At 46.5% G+C, this 16,359-nt stretch overlaps 2 protein-coding genes across 12 annotated transcripts in view; both read left to right on the forward strand.

Annotated features, from left to right (window-relative positions):
* Positions 1-1,569, forward strand: part of U2SURP (U2 snRNP associated SURP domain containing) — a 49,169-nt gene extending 47,600 nt beyond the window's left edge. For all 11 annotated transcript variants that reach the window (XM_074547129.1, XM_074547130.1, XM_074547127.1 and 8 more), the window contains one exon: positions 1,051-1,569. In XM_074547129.1, coding sequence (XP_074403230.1) covers positions 1,051-1,189 — 139 coding nt within the window. In that variant the 3' untranslated portion in view covers positions 1,190-1,569. The remainder of the gene's footprint in view (positions 1-1,050) is intronic.
* An 11,221-nt stretch (positions 1,570-12,790) lies between these two features.
* On the forward strand, positions 12,791-15,744 carry CHST2 (carbohydrate sulfotransferase 2). Its single transcript, XM_074547138.1, has one exon. The coding sequence runs from the start codon at positions 13,133-13,135 to the stop codon at positions 14,420-14,422; it is 1,290 nt and encodes a 429-aa protein (XP_074403239.1). The 5' UTR covers positions 12,791-13,132; the 3' UTR covers positions 14,423-15,744.
* Positions 15,745-16,359: the final 615 nt, after the last annotated feature.

Raw genomic sequence — 16,359 nt, forward strand, 5'->3', positions numbered from 1 at the left:
TTTTTTTACCTGTTTATTTACCTATTTACGTGTTTACTGGTGATTTTAAGAAATGCTGCATTAAACCAGAGTACCTTGCTGCCTTCTTAGCTTTTTATTTTCAAAGGATAAATCTCTGTAGCCCTATAATTCCTGTAGCACTTCTGTAGAACCTGTCATATTGGAGTGACCATGCAGCTTTTCACTGATGATAAGCTTACATGAAGCTCCTCACTCCCATAGTTTGTTTTTTAAGGGAAAGAAAAATCAGATACTGCTTATGGGGTTTTGTTTCTGAGCTAGATATTTCCTAACCTCTGACACAAATATTTGTCTTTAGTTAATGTTAAACTTGAGGTGAAATTTTATTATTCTGCTAAAGCTGCTGTATCTTGAAAGTTCACCTTCCACTTCTTTTAGAGGTACAGAATATATTACAGATGTAAAATTCCTCAGTCAGGCTGAGGAATACTCCTGTGATGGTGTTGAAAAAATCATTTCACATAACTACATAACTGTTCTTGTGCTTATTTATATAAAGATTTCAAACAAAAGTAGAAGAGTAGTTGAGATTTTTTTGAGTTAATATGATGCTCATTCAGGTTTCATTATCTTAGATCAATATATTAGGTTTGGATTAGATGACAGTAAATTTATTGTGTCCTTTCTTTTTCTCTGGGGCTGCATCACATTGTGAATATGCTTGATGAGAATCAAAAGTATTTCACAGTTGAACATAGTTTTTCATTTCTCTGTGGTCACAGGCTGCAATTCATACAAGAGCCAAGCTGGCTGAGGCTTATGTGAAAGGCTGTGAGTTCCTGATGTGGGTTTAAGGACATGAGTGTGTGTTGTTATTCATGTGGGTCCTAAGCACTGAAGTTAAGCCCAAAATACTCTCAAAACCTTATAATGTAAAAATGGCCTTTTTCTTAAAAGCAAGATATCATCCTGTAACTTTCATTGTTAGGGAAGATGTTTTCTGCCTCGTTTGGCTCAATAAATGAATACAAATAACTTCAGGAAAAAGTGCTTTCTCTATTAATATTTGATTTTTTTTTTTTTTGGCAGGTCGCCCTCTGGCTCCAGGACACCCAAAAGATCAAGAAGATCACGATCCAGATCCCCTAAAAAGTCAGGGAAAAAATCCAGGTCTCAGTCCCGTTCTCCTCACAGATCTCACAAGAAGTCAAAGAAAAGCAAACACTGACAATGTTAATATTTTTTATGATGCTGTCACTTACTGGAAATGCGGTTTTGTTTTTGTGCCTGAACAGTCTGTTTAAAAACAAAAAAGCATTCCTGATTTATTTTTTTTTTGTGAATGCACGTGTATACTCATGAGTATCGGCATCTGTAGACCTGTCATTGTTTTATATTGTACAAAATACCTTCATTGTGACTATTTCCCAAAAGAAACATTTTTGTGTTTAGAAGTTTCATCAGAAATGTGTGTAACTGATCTGCTGGCAGTAGTGATATTTTGTTTTTAGAATGTTGTGACATAGCAGAAATAACCCAAATGTTCCCCCTTTTTGTAGCTTTGACAATTTGAATTAGATTTCAAATAAAATCTGAACAGAAAATGAAGGTGTTGTTTTCTTGCCCCGGTGGTGATGCAGATCCCTGAGGGGTGCAGGTTTGTTTGGGAGTGCTGTGTCTCAGGCTGGGGTGCTGGATGGGTCAGTGCAGCGTGGCTCTGTTCTGTTCTCATGGTTTGGCTCCAGGTACAGGCACCTTCTGTGGATGAGCTTTCTTTCCTGCTCTGAGATTTTACTGTAAGAAGAGTCCAGCAGTCTGGTACCTACCCTGATAAGCTTTACAGGTAAATCTTTGCTTCCTATGTCTGCATTTTAACCACAGGGAATATTTATAACAGCACTGTGATGTTTTAAGTTCATTTTTACAAAAGGGCCTCTGCAAAGACACATCCTCTGGGGGTGTGTGTGTAGCATATGTGCACTGATGTCTCAGTAACAAGCCACCTTTGTGGCACTCATGGGGAGCACCAAAGGACAGCAGGCCTGAGGCTCTGTGAGTTTTTACATACAGGTACAATAATTGCAGCCTTCAGTACTCTTGTTTTCTAAAACTGATTTTTCCTGCAAAAGGACAGCTTTTACATTATCTTACTGAATTTATTCCTCTGTGAAAATTCTTCAAGATGGGAAAAGTTAAATTTTACTACATATTTATTGATATTTTTGATTCAAGAGGCTGTTTAACTTCTTTTTTTCATATTAGGATTTCGCTTCTCCAAACCTGTTCTGTGTGTTTGGCATTGATGTGGCTTTGAATTGCATCACCTCCTCACCATGCAACCTTTCTGTGGGTGGGAGAGGGGGAGGGAGGAGAAACGGGGAGGTTTCAGTGTTTATATGTGGAGGTGTGGGGAGATGGAAATAAAATTCTAAAATCTAAAGGGACTTGGCCTCTGGTGAGCTGTTTGTAAAAGCCAAAGCTGTGCTGAGCTGCAGGCACAGAGGACTGCAGGATGGCCTGCTGCTTCATTGGTGTGTCCACAGGCTTGTCACAGTTAGAGATTTGTAAATGTGGTGGGGAAAACCAGTTGGACATGTAAATAGCGTCACTGGCTGCACCTCCAGAGGCAACATCTAAAGGGGCTTACAAAAAAGAAAAAAAATTTCTCTTTTTTCCCCAGTGAGAGACATTGTTATAAGATTATGTAAATTGTTGCATATGTGATGCAACACATCACATATGTGATGTTTGCTAATGAGAACTCTGCAGTGATCCGGAACACTGAAAATATGAAGAGTGCATACATACTGTAAAGACTTTCTTAGAATAGTATTGAATAGATGCATTGATAATAAGAAAAGAATACACCTTTTATCTGTTTATAATACATTATAAAGAATCTCTTTTAGAAATATGCAGTTTATTTTTTGTATTTTTTTCCCTCCTGTAACATAAGATGTTTCAGGATAGGATTCAGCAGAGATTTTGGTTGCTAAACTATTATAAACAAATTCATTTTTTTTTTCTTAAATGCTATTTATTTATACCTGGCAGAGATGAGATGAGGGTTTCTAAAAGAAAAGTAGGTACTAAAATCAGTTGAGGACAGGGAGAATCCTAACTGTGCAGTGGGAAGACGATCACTTCAGATCCAATTAACTTCATTACTTTTATCTTGTAGCTGTTTATAAATGCAGGAGTGATAAATGTCAGTGTTCTGGGTCAAGTGGGACTACAGATGCTTTGCCACATAAGTATTTTATCTGCAGAATTGATTGTATATTTCATTTAATAGCTAAAACCCCTCAGGGTAGAAAATCACTTAGCATTTCAGGTACTTTTCAATAATTAATTTTCATTTCAGCTTTTACAAAATTCTCATCAGTGATTATGGAAAGCTTAAGCCAAGTAGCAAGAGAGCTAAAAGAGCACACCCATTACGGTGTATTTTGTAACTGCTCTATTATGCAATGCCCTTTTCAGTAATCTGTTCTCTCAATACCATTGCCATACCTCTTGTTCTTTGCTTCATGTCCTGGGCTCAAACAGCTGCTCTTACCCAACAGTCTCATAAAAGCAATTAAGAATCTGTATCTTTTACTGAATTGCCTGGACTTTTTTGCCCTGTAGAAAAAAGTATCTTTTGATCTTGCTTAGTCCTAATTTCCTCCTGCTTTTGTACTTTTGTTTATAGCTTGGCTTTTCCACAAAGAGAAGCGGGAAGGGGGCGGTATCTGCTAATAAATATTTTGTAAAAGATGCAAAGTATTATTGAAGATTTAGAATCAGGCTGCTTATGAAATTCATTTTTCTTTAGGTCTCATTGCAGTGACAAGGTACAGTCACCGTGTGCCATTACTATGGGACTTGTGTTCTGCAGCATTTTGGGGTGAAGTGCTGAGTGGGTAATGTAAAGAACTGATCTGGGATTCAGGAGGTCGCATTCAGATGAAGCCTTGTGAAATAGTCCTGTCCTGAGGAGGTGTGGTCCTGTGTCTGCCGATGGTTTCTGTGCCTGTAGAGGGAGAGGGAGCCCATTATCCTGTGAGAGAGTGTATGTGTCCAGCTCTTCACTCTGGGAGGGCGTGGAGACACGAGTGGGTAACCGGTTCCTCTCCTGCCCTGCCTCAGGGAAACCAGAGGGAAATGTTCCTGCTTCAGTGTTCAGGCTTGGCCAAAGCAGAGAAAGTGAGTGTAGCTTGTACAGCGTGGTTCTGGCCTGGCTGGGAGCCCCTGTGCAGCCTGGAACAGAGTGGGGTGGCCTTGGGAAGGGAATGTCCCTGCTCTGTTCCCAGATCTGTGCTGATGAGCTCCGGTGAAGCCTGCCCTGCCCTCCTGCACATCCCCATGTTTGCAGGAGAGCCTTGAAGGGACACAGCTGTGGGTGCATCTGCTCTGACCCCGTCCTGCCCCGGCAGTGTCCCCACAAGGCTTGGTCAGCTCAGTGCTGACTGTGGGCCCTGTGCTGCTGCAGAAAGCTCCATAGTACATGGAGCCTCCTTGCAACAACTAAAATCTTCCCAGTGTTACAGAAGTGGTTGTCTCTGAACTGCCTTTTTTAAATTCTGGCTTCCTTTGACTTCCCTGCACAACAGCTGTGTGGATTTTTTCTAATGCTGTTTGAGGAAGAGTTGGTTTCTGAGCATCAGTGTCAGGTTATTATTCAGGCACTGTACATGTGCATGTGGTCCTCCCCACCTCCCCTCTGCAGGTATTGAAGTGTAAGAACCAACAACCACTTAGGAAGAAGGATAACAATGTTTCCCAAAGCATCTGTTTAGAATTGCAGCTATTGCTGATGTGGGTTCATCTGTCCTGGTGACACAAGAGCAAAGAGCTCATGAAACACCTTAAAAACCAGAATCTTGCGATGAGAAAAGCAAGGTCAGCCACAAATGGCAAATCTGCTCTGACTCTATAATCACTGAGGCAGTAACAAAAATGCAAAAAGTTACAGATAACAACTAAAATGCTAATTTAATTCTGTCCAAATCTCTTTCCCCTGTAGAATACAGAAGTCTTAAACAATTGCATACTGTTTTTTCCTCCACCTGCTTCTGTCTGTGCAGTGTTGGCTTTCGTGGGTGAGCCTGTGCCATTTGCCACTTCTGATGTCTGGTCTTGTGCTGGGATGTTCTGCAGTGTGACTCTGTCATAAGCTAGAAACTTTTCTGTTTGTGGTTATTTAAAGAGGAAATGGTAATTTCACAGGGACTTTTTTGTCTTACTTGCTTTTGGGTTTGTATTTTATACAGAAAATTTTCCAATTGACATGGCAACAATAAAATTGTCAGTTTGCTGATTGCCAGAAATGGATTTCTTTTTAACCTGGAAGAGAGCAGTGTTGGTGCCTGTTCCACATGAACAGCTCCTGGGCCTCAGCAGCTCTTGTGCTTCTCGGTGCTGTTCTGCCTGTGCTCTCCAGCCCTGATGGCTGCTCTGTTCCTCTGTCAGCAGTGACCTCGGTGCTCCTCTCACTCATTAATGAGGCATGGGCTGCTGCTCTGCTTGTCTGTGTGAATCTCCCTTGAACAAAGCAACCTCCCACCGGGGGCTGCTGCTGGACAGGGAGATGATGAGCAGCTCGTTAGCACTGGCACAGGTTTGCAGGAGCCCACAGGGCGTGGAGCTGGGGGTGCTGTACTGGGACCTGGAGTGCTGTGGCAGGGCCACTGTCACCCCCTGGTGCTGTTCTGGGGCAGGTCCTGTTCCAGCCCTCCCTGTCCTTCCTGCTGCCTTGTTTGACAGCTTGCCTTGTGGCAGGGGTGAGTGGGCTCCCAGGATGAGGTGCAGGGCAGGATGTGCAGAGCTGGGGCCATCCCTCAGCAGCCATGAGCTGTTTCCTCTGTGCCTCTGTCCTTGTCCCCTTTGCTCCAGGGACACTTGAACCCAGCACTCAAACCTGAGAGGAGCAAATGCCTCCAAGGCAATTGAGGTTCTGCAAGATCTGTGAAAGATGAAAAAGAGGGAGGAGACCTCAGATGCCCCCACAAGATGGGAAAGGCTGGGATATGAACCCTTGATGCTGGAGGCCGGAGTATTCCTTTGGGATAGATTACAAATCCCAGTTACTGAGACCTCTGCTTAGAGCTCAGAGTTCTTAAACATGGGATGTTTTGAGATCCCTGGACCTGCTCTATTTTTACTCTTGTGTGGACTGGGGAACTTGCTGTAGCTGTTGGCCTTAAATACAAACCATCAGTTTGACCCTTCAAGACCTTGTTAAGAGGCTGCCTGCAAGCAAGTGTGGAATGTGTTTCCTGAATCTTTCTTGGCCTCCTGAGGCTGGACCTGGGTCTGTGATTAGAGCTTGTGTATGGTAACTATGCCTGCAGAGAGGTGAGCAAGGAGAAACAGTAAGCATAAGGTCTTGTAAAGGTCTCAGAAACCTTTCACAGAAAGACTTAATCTTACAGAATTTCTTAATTCTGTATGACAAATCGTTCTTGTTTTAAAATTTAGCTGGCGTGGGAAGAGGAGGGTGGAATTGATGCATACAATTTGGATTTGTGGAAGATGGAGCAGCCTCTGCCCAGGATTGAACTTCCAGGATCATTACAAGCCATCAGAATCATCACCAAAGCCATCACTGGGAGTAGAAACCAGTTTTCATATTTTTAGAGCCGTGCTAAAGAGATACAGCTCTGGTGTTTCAGGAATGATTTAGCCAAATGTTTTCACCCGCTGGGTTCTGCTAAAGCAAACACTGACCACATTGCTGCAAATAGAGACTCAGGAGGGTAGAGGTGAATCTTCTGAACTTGTTATGGTACAGAGGTTTGCACTGCAGCTGATATTGGGCATTTTCACCATGAAATCTGCATCTCTTTAATTGCTGGTGATTTTTTTTTCCTGGCTTTTTAGGTTATCTACCCTGTGCTATGAGAAAAGAACAGGCTGCTGATTAACTGAATGGAGACTTTTGCCTTGGGCAAGTTCTGGAAAAGAATTTGCTGTAAACTTTTAGGCATCAGACTGGGATTGGATTCTGACCATTGTGTGAACTATGGGGCTGGAGATTCTCATCCTCTGTTTTTGCACAGGGTAATTGTGCTAAATAAGTAAATAAATAGAGAAAAAGGAAGAAGATAAGTTTGTAATAAATCCTGATTTCTAGGCAGTTTCACCAAGGGAAAACTCATCTTTCATGCCAGCCTGCAGGAAGTCTTCACTGTGGTATGGAGAAGAAATATGAAAATGCTACAGATAGTGTCTCTTTTTCTCAAGTCCTTGGGATTTTCAAGAGTAATTAGTGAATGATTTATGTTACTTTGAGTTTTGAAGAGATGCAATGGATTAACTTCAAGAACCTTCCTAGACAGTCATTTATAGCACATTGTATGTTACTTATGAGAGAACCTGAATTCTCACTCTTTTGCCCAAAGCTCTGTGTTTGAATTTTTACACAAGGATTGGCAACTCTCTTCCCTGGCATTTAAATTTGTCCAATCTCTAGTCAAATGAGGACTGGCTATTTTGCTCCATCACCTGAGAGCTCAGATCCAAGGGAACATTGCTGTGTGGCTTCTGCCTGCTGCCTTCGGGGCCAGGAGAGGCAAGTGAGGCCCCTGGGACTGTGCAGCAGTGAGGGGTGCCAGGCAGAGCCCCTGGGACAGGGATGCTATGGACTGGGATGTTACCCAGCCTCTGGGACAGGGATGTTATGGACTGGGATGTTACCCAGCCTCTGGGACAGGGATGCTATGGACTGGGATGTTATCCAGCCCCCAGGACAGGGATGCTATGGACTGGGATGTTACCCAGCCTCTGGGACAGGGATGCTATGGACTGGGATGTTATCCAGCCCCCAGGACAGGGATGCTATGGACTGGGATGTTACCCAGCCTCTGGGACAGGGATGCTATGGACTGGGATGTTACCCAGCCTCTGGGACAGGGATGCTATGGACTGGGATGTTACCCAGCCTCTGGGACAGGGATGCTATGGACTGGGATGTTATCCAGCCTCTGGGACAGGGATGCTATGGACAGGGATGTTACCCAGCCCCCAGGACTGGGATGTTATCCAGGGACAGGGCTGCCCTGAGCAGCTGAAGGGCTCCTGGGCACCCCAAGCCCTGGGGGTGAAGGGTATTTGGATCATGGATTTGAGTTTCAGAGATGCCCAAATGTGTGGGGCTGAGGTAGCTGATAGGTGTGACCTGCTAAAGGTTTGGGAAGATGTGATGTGAAACAGTGCATTGCCCATTGTTTTAAAGGTGTGTGGCTATAAAAGTAGAATCTCTTAATTTCCTTAAAAACTTGAACCAGTTACACAACAGCTGAAAAAAAAATCTAATTTTAATAAAAGTCAAGTAGAGACTGATCTACACTGCACTGTCCCCAGGACATTTGCAAAGTTCTGGAATTCCTTCAGCTGCACAAACAGACATTTATAAATATTTATTGAAAAGCAGTTTATTGAAAATGTCACCTGTGCAACTGGAAATGAACATGAAAGAGAAACTGGGGTGGCAGGGAACAGCTTGTTGCAGACAAGTTGTCCACTTTGTTTTGTATTTCTGGTTTATGAGTGGCTGCTTTAATTTTGGTCTCTGCCAGCTGCTTCTGCACACACAGTTCAGAAGGAACATCCAAGAAAAAATGGATTCTTTAGGAGGCAGATTGTGGCAACCATCACTTGATGGAATGGCTGCTGGAGGATTCAACATTAGTGGAAAAAATGTATTTTGAGGGAAATCAGCTGCCACTGCTGCATGACAAGTTGAATATGCTGTTAAGACATCATGCACAATACTAAAAGGAAGGGTGCAAAATATAAACACCTGCAATTCTAAATGCTGCTGTAGAGATACTTCTCACCCATCTCCAGTGGTGAGACTAAAATGCAGTCATAAACAAGTTCATAGGTTTTCCAAGTTTTGAGAGCTACTCAATTTTATATATATTTTTTGTAGTCTATAATTTGTTCTTTAGTTTTAAGAACCTCACTTTTGGGCAGTGATCTCTATTTATCCTGACTAGATAGATACAGGACTATTTAATCAGCACCCAAAACTTGTCTCACACTAGATTTATAACAGCATAAATCTCCATCTTTCAATTTCTTTTAAAAGAGAAAATCTTGCTCAAGTTTGACTTCAGGAAAAACTTATTGTGCCCATTGCATGCTTGTGAACATGAGAAAGGCAAATCTTAAAGCATGAAAAAATAGATAGTTGGGAAGTGTTCCAACAAGGATGAAACCTTTTTCAGCCCCATTGCTTAAATGAAGGGATGTCGTGGGGGGGATCTTGGAGAATTCTGACTGGGGCAGTGTCACTTTGAGGGAGGAATAAATTCAGCTAGTCAGGATTTGAGTTGCCTAAATATTACATGTAAGATTCATAAACATAGTTTATAAAATACTAAACTGTAACGTAAAATATCTAAGTATTGAATGAAAAAAAATATTTTCCCCTCATTTTTTAAATTGGGGAATTTTAATTGCAGGTACTTATCCCTCACTTTACACATTTCTGGCTGCAGAGTTTGAGGTTAATAGAGCCAACCTACTTCTGAGTTTTGTAGTGTGTAACAATCTGCACTGGAAAAGCAGCATTCTCTTCTGCTCCTCAAAGCAAACTACATGTAATTGTCAAAAAGTTAAGCTGGCCTAGAAAGAAGTGTTGGGGCTTTGAATTTTACTTTTTGAATGATGAATTTTGCTTTTTGATGAAAGGAAACTTTTCATTATTTGATATGGGTGATCTAGTATACTGAAATTAGTGAGCCTAAAATAGATTGACATGAAGTAAAATAGAGGGTGGAAAATGTACACTGAAGTAACTGAATATATTTGTGAAGAACTGCATTTGCCAGCTGCAGAATGTTCTTCTTTCACACACTTTCTGTACCTCTTACCATTTTTTAATACTTTTGTGTTTCTTTGCCATATATGTTGTATACAGTTACACATAACAGATATATAAATTATTTAAAAAACCCCAACCAAACAAAGCTCCCAACTTGTGAATTGAAAGTTGGCTGTATACATCTCTTCCATATAAACTTATTCAATATTCATTGGTGTTGAGTTCTTCAAGTGCTACTTGACTATCAGATCTGAAACTTGTGGGAAGATCAGCTAAAGCAGCTGCGCTGAACCTGACTGATCACAGTTGTGTTGTGTGCGGGCACTTGGATCCACCTGCCCAGCATGAATACCTGCATTGCTCCAGTTGTGCAAAGTAAGATTCTGTTTAGCAGCATGTAGGTAAAGAGCTGCTGGCCTCGTGTTTTCCTCGTTGAGTTGGAGCAGTTTGATGAAGGCAGTGCTGCTTTCAGTTCTCACTCGCTGATTCAGAGAGATGTAACCACTGTGTAGCAGCAGGGAAGGTGCAGAATCCAATTACAGCTTTTCATGTTTGGATTTACTGATTAGTTTTACTATTTCAGATGTTATACCTGCAGTTCATGTTTGCTTATCTTTATTTGTTACTTGTTAATTTTTAAATGCTGTAAGAAATGGAGCTGGCATTGTTGTTTTTTTCAGAAAATTTCATATCTCTCTTCAACCAAGTGAAATGGAAAGAAGGGATTAATTTGAACTTCATGGTATTGTAATGATTTTTCACTGCTGTGAATTGGTTTTGCTCCCTGTAGTCTCTGTCCTTTATTGCATTAGTGCTGCAGAACAATAGTGGTGGGAGATATTGCTTTATGAACTCCAGCATCTCAGTACTGCCGTTGTCATTCATCACCTAATATAGGCTAATTGATGCTACTACAGACCATTCCAGAATGAAAAAGAAACATTTCTGCTTTAGCTAGGTGATGGTCACTTCATCTGTAGTGAGCACAGAAAGCCAGATAAATATTTGATGTGAACCTTTATAAAAAAATATTAAAAAGCAAAAGTCTTGTTTTATGTGAAGAACTCATGGATTAGAACTAAAGAACAAAATAACTGCAAGAATTTTATGCTACAAGATGCTCCAGAGGTTTATTTTTCATTATATACTGTGTTTCAAGAGTTACAAGTGAATCGTTTTCAGCTCATTTAAGCAGCACATTTCTTTTGCCAACTAGATACAAATAATTTGTACACAATGTGGTTTTAAAGATGTACACAATGTGACTTCCTCTGGAGCACTGTAGGGTAAAAAAACGGCTTCCCCTTCCCCCTCACTTTGATGAAATAGAGACTTTTTCTTGAATATTTAATGGTTATTTAAAGTCTGCTATTAACGAATTACTTCTGTGTGAAAGGTCGCAGTGACACTTGAACGCTGCCGCCGGGTCAGGGGCAGCCCGCGGGACGGCTCCGAGCTGGCCCAGGGCTGCGGTGGCCGCAGGGCGGCTCAGGTGGCACCGGTGTCGCACGCCAGGGCAGCTCCTGCCCCCATCCCGCGGCCACCCTGCCCTGACAGGGCTCGGAGAGAGGAGCCCTCCTGCCACACATCACCTGGAGGCTGGAAGGGGCTTAGAAGTTGTTCCAGAAAGGGAGCTTGGCTGTTAAATATCCCTGCAGAAAACGTGGGAGGAGTATGGAAATGTTTTGATGAGGCATGTGAAGATTGCTTGCGCATTTAGCTCCTTCACCCTCTTGTACTGTTTTCTTGCATTTATTAAAGTGTGCTGCCAGGCAAGGCACACACCGGGTGAATTTGTGCTTTATCTGCTTTCTGAGTGGAAAACCTTTTGCTGTAGTGTCAGATCCGTGCTGTTAATAAACCTTCCAGCAAAATCTCCCCAGTGTCATCAGTTGTGGAGGGATTGGTGTGAGGCAGGGCAGCCCCCACCTGCCCGGGGAGATGGGCCGTGGGTACCTGTGCGTGGTGGGAAAGGCTGCACCAGTGCGAGAGCTGCCGAGGAGAGAGCAATGGACAGGAGAGAGCGGCCGAACGGAGTGCTCCGAGCTCGGTCGGGGGCGGAGGAAACCGCTGAGAAAATTCCCTAAGAGTCACTGAGCTTTGCCGAAGCCCCACGAGTGCGCTGTCCCGCGGGACCGCCGCTCCGCGCCCTTCTCAGGCGCCTTTTGGGATGTGTTCGGCTTTAAAGCACCGCTGCTGTCTGGAGCTGCACCACGGCTTGCGCTGCCCTCCCCACAGCGCGGTGTCTCAGTACACAGGGGAAAAGGGAGCGCTGCCCGTTTCCATTCCCGCCCGGGGCAGCGAGTCTGGGGCCCATCGCCGGCCAGCTGCCGGCTCGGGGCTGCTCCAGCCGGGGCGGGAGCGGGGCCGCGCTGGGCTCGGGGCTGCGCTGGGCTCTGCCCGTGGGCCGGGGCAGCACCGAAGGGGCCGCCCGGTGACCGGACACCGGCTATAAAAACAGACTGAAGAACTGCGGGCGGATGGATTTGTGCTGAGCTCTGCCAGGAAGATCCACTGTGAGAGTTTTTTTTAAACGTTTTGGAGAACCTCTGAGAACTCCGAGTTTCCGCACAAACCAAGATAAGGGCGGCGGGGCTGGCTCCGGAATCCTCTCAGGCCTTTCAGGGATCTTTCATTCCTCTTCTGTTTTTCCCGTTACCGGCACGGCTCCGCTGAGCGAGGGGTACCCGGTGAGGAGCCTCCCGCCGGGCCGGGCTGACTGGAGCGCCCCGGCGGAGCACAGAGGGGCTCCCAGAAGCGCCCGCCGCCCTCCGGCGGTGCGGGGCCCGGCCGGGCTCGGTGCCGATCGGTCCGGGCTGCCCCCGGGAGCGGGCGCTCGGAGCGGGCGGGGCGCTGCAGCCCGCGGCCGGGCGGCGGGGCCGCCAGTGGCGAGCGCGGAGCGGGGCCGCCAATCGGGGCCGCCCCTCGGTGGCGGCGGCGGCACCGGAGCGCTCCCGGCGCGGCGGGGGCGGGGCGGGGCGCGATGCGCTCTGTCGGGGCGGCGCAGCCCCCGCCCGCCCCTCGCCACCGCCCCGCGCTGTGGGGCGGAGCGGAGCGCGGTTCCGCCTCGCTCCGGCGGCCGCCGAGAGCTGCGCTGCGGCGGCGCCCGCGGCCGCTCGGCGATGGCGGCGCGGGAGAAGCGCGGGGCGGGCGGGCGGCCGTGCCGCTGCTAAGTAGGGCAGGGGCGGGGGCGGCGGCGGCGGCGGCGGCGGCGGGGCCGTCGCGGCGGCTGCGCTATGCGGGCCGGGCGCGGGGGGCCGGCCGGGAGACGGCGCCGGGGGCGGCGCGCCCTGCTGCCCGCCGCGGGCCCCGGGGCGCCGGGGCGCTGAGCAACAGTTGGCCCCGCCGCCGCCCAGCATGAAAGTGTGCCGGCGGAAGGCGCTGGCGCTGTGCCTGGGCTACGCGCTGCTGCTGCTGCTCGCCGCGCTCAACCTGCTGGAGTACAAGTGGCGGCGGGAGCCGCGGCGCTGCGGGGAGCCCCCGGCAGCCCCCCGGCACCACCCCCCGCCGCCGCCGCCGCCGGCCGGGAGCCGCGGCCCGGGGGGCGCCCGGAGGCAGCTGGTCTATGTCTTCACCACCTGGCGCTCGGGCTCGTCCTTCTTCGGGGAGCTCTTCAACCAGAACCCCGAGGTCTTTTTCCTCTACGAGCCGGTGTGGCACGTCTGGCAGAAGCTGTACCCCGGTGACGCCGTCTCGCTGCAAGGGGCGGCCCGCGACATGCTGAGCTCCCTGTACCGATGCGACCTCTCCGTCTTCCAGCTCTACAGCACGGCGGGCGCCGGCAAGAACCTCACCACGCTCGGCATCTTCGGGGCGGCCACCAACAAGGTCATCTGCTCCTCGCCCCTCTGCCCGGCCTATCGCAAGGAGGTGGTGGGCATGGTGGACGACCGGGTGTGCAAAAAGTGTCCCCCGCAGCGCCTCAGCCGCTTCCAGGAGGAATGCCACAAGTACCACACGCTGGTCATCAAGGGCGTCCGTGTCTTTGACCTGGCCGTCCTGGCCCCGCTCATGCGGGACCCGACCCTGGACCTCAAAGTCATCCATCTGGTGCGGGACCCCCGGGCCGTCGCCAGCTCCCGCATCAAGTCCCGGCACGGCCTCATCCGGGAGAGCCTGCAGGTGGTGCGGAGCCGGGACCCCCACATCCACCGCATGCCCTTCCTCGATGCCGGCCACAAGCTGGGCGGGAAGAAGGAGGGGGGGGGCGGCTCGGACTACCATGCCCTGGGTGCCATGGAGGTCATCTGCAGCAGCATGGCCAAGACCCTGCAGACTGCTCTGCACCCCCCTGACTGGCTCCAGGGCAATTACATGGCCGTGCGCTACGAGGACCTGGTGGTGGAGCCCATCAAGACCCTGCGGCAGGTGTACGGCTTTGTGAACCTGGCGGTCAGCCCGGAGATGGAGAAGTTCGCCCTCAACATGACCAGCGGCCCCGGCTACTCCTCCAAGCCGTTCGTGGTGTCGGCCCGGAACGCCAGCCAGGCGCTGAGTGCCTGGAGGACCGCGCTCAGCTACCAGCAGATCAAGCAGGTGGAGGAGTACTGCCAGCAGCCCATGGCCCTGCTGGGCTACGAGCGGGTGGGCAGCCCCGAGGAGGTGAAGGACCTCAGCCGAACGTTGCTCAGGAAGCCGCGGCTGTGACGGGGCAGCGGCGCCGGGGCTGGCGCAGCCCGGGCAGAGGAGCCGCTCCGGCTGCCCTGAGTGAGGGAGGGAGCCGGGAAAAGCAACCTGGGCTCCGATTTCCTCCAAAGACTGCCGAAGGGTAACATACAGTAATGTGATGATTTCGTGGTTTTTCTTTTTTTTTTTTTTTTTTTTTTTTTTTTTGACCCATCCCCTTTGCATTGGGTTAGATGCGATTTAAAAAAACAAAATCACGTGGAACTGAAAATATGTGTAAAGCCCCTTCCTCCTTCTGTAAAACGCCAATATCTTGTTCATGAAGTTCTCGTGCGTTTGAAGATGGTAACAAAAACTCTTGCACAATTCCTAACACATCTTTATCTCCCTTGGTGCGGAGGGGATGCCCTTGGAAAACATAATGCTGAAAATCAGACTTTTGTATGAAAGCAAATGTTCAGACATGATAGTAATAAAAGAAAATAATAAATGATATTCATTTTTATAATTACCTCAATTGTTTGGGAAATACAGTGTTGCTTATGTACAGCTGGAGGGGATGCTTGCTTAAAATAACGTGGACTTCTTAAAGGGTATGGGCGGAGGGCTGGAGTGCAACATTTGATGTGTTCAAAGATCAGGAGCTGCTCTTGCAGAAACAAATACAGATCTTGCAAGTGTAGTGCAGGTTTCTATTTAACTATTGTCTTTTCTGTTGTATTTAAAAAGTCTTTCAAGTGCCACTGTATTGGTGTCCTAAGAGTTTAAAAACGTTTGCCATCGCAGCAGTATTTATTTTTGTCTTGACATGTATGTCCAGGAGTCACTGTCAAATAGAAGTGGATCTACAGCGTGACAAGAAATGCAGGATTTAAAAAGACATTTATCATACTGGAAACATTAGCATGTGTGACAACAAAAATAAAATTATATATATTCTATATATTCTATAGTGCTAACAAAACATAAGATGTAAGATATTTCTTGACACTGATTGGTAACAGGCAGAGCAGGGAAGCATAGAGAAATGCATAAAATGATTTATTTTTTCCCTTTGTCTGTGTCTGAGGGTATATTTATGTATGAGGAGGGAGGAAATGTACAGCTGTGTGTTCATGGCTGTAACAGAGCTTTGATGGAGCCAGCCCAGCGTTTGATTTCAGAGCGCTGGTTGGAGACTCATTGCCTGTGAATTGTCATTGCTCTGTGATGGAGCCAGATGGTGGTCTGGCTCTTTCTGGGAGCTCTGCCTAGAGTCTGTCCCATCGTTAAAACTTGATGATTAAAAAAAAAAGAAAAAAAAGAGATTTTACTACTTCCGCTTTTGTAATTTCTTGGAAAAAGTCCTGATTTATTAAAGGTTAAGTGGTGTGTTGCATATGAAAAGTGCAGACACCCTAAGTAGTTTTTAATCTTGGTGTTCTCTGCTGCTCTTTGAAGGCTCATTTTGGAACTTGAGTTTTTAAACAAACGTAGTTTTGCCAAACTGTTCTCTTAGGAGACTACAGACTTTTCTACAGGAAGTACATTTTACATTGCCTATTTGGGTGTTGTGCCTTCAGAAAATGTGAAGAGTATGAGTAGGAAAAAGGAGATTGATTTGTGAAAATAAATTAATATAAACAGGATGCTGATACGTGTGTGTGTATGTGTGGGTGTATGTGTGAAAATTTTAGTGGTGTGTAATATGTCTATTTCTTGTAACTCAAGTTAAACAGCTGATAACTGGCTACTAAGATTTTTGAGTTCTTGATGAAATTTTGGCATTAGATGTTGAATTTATTCTGAAAAGGAAAAACATTTAATAAACTAGTTAAAAGATTATTGCATAAGGTTGCCTATACACTTGCTGAATGACTGCATTATATGTTGGTTCCCTCATCTCATTTTCACCATCAGTGAAATAACATAAAATCTAGCAATGGGAGACCTTTTAATTGGCCTGTTAGGACAGGGTG

This window comes from Zonotrichia albicollis, chromosome 9 (genome assembly GCF_047830755.1).
Source record: "Zonotrichia albicollis isolate bZonAlb1 chromosome 9, bZonAlb1.hap1, whole genome shotgun sequence".
Lineage (NCBI taxonomy): Eukaryota > Metazoa > Chordata > Aves > Passeriformes > Passerellidae > Zonotrichia > Zonotrichia albicollis.

Coding starts and splice junctions, on each gene's coding strand:
- CHST2 (XM_074547138.1), top strand. CDS start 13,133: ATGAAAGTGTGCCGGCGGAAGGCGCTGGCGCTGTGCCTGGGCTACGCG.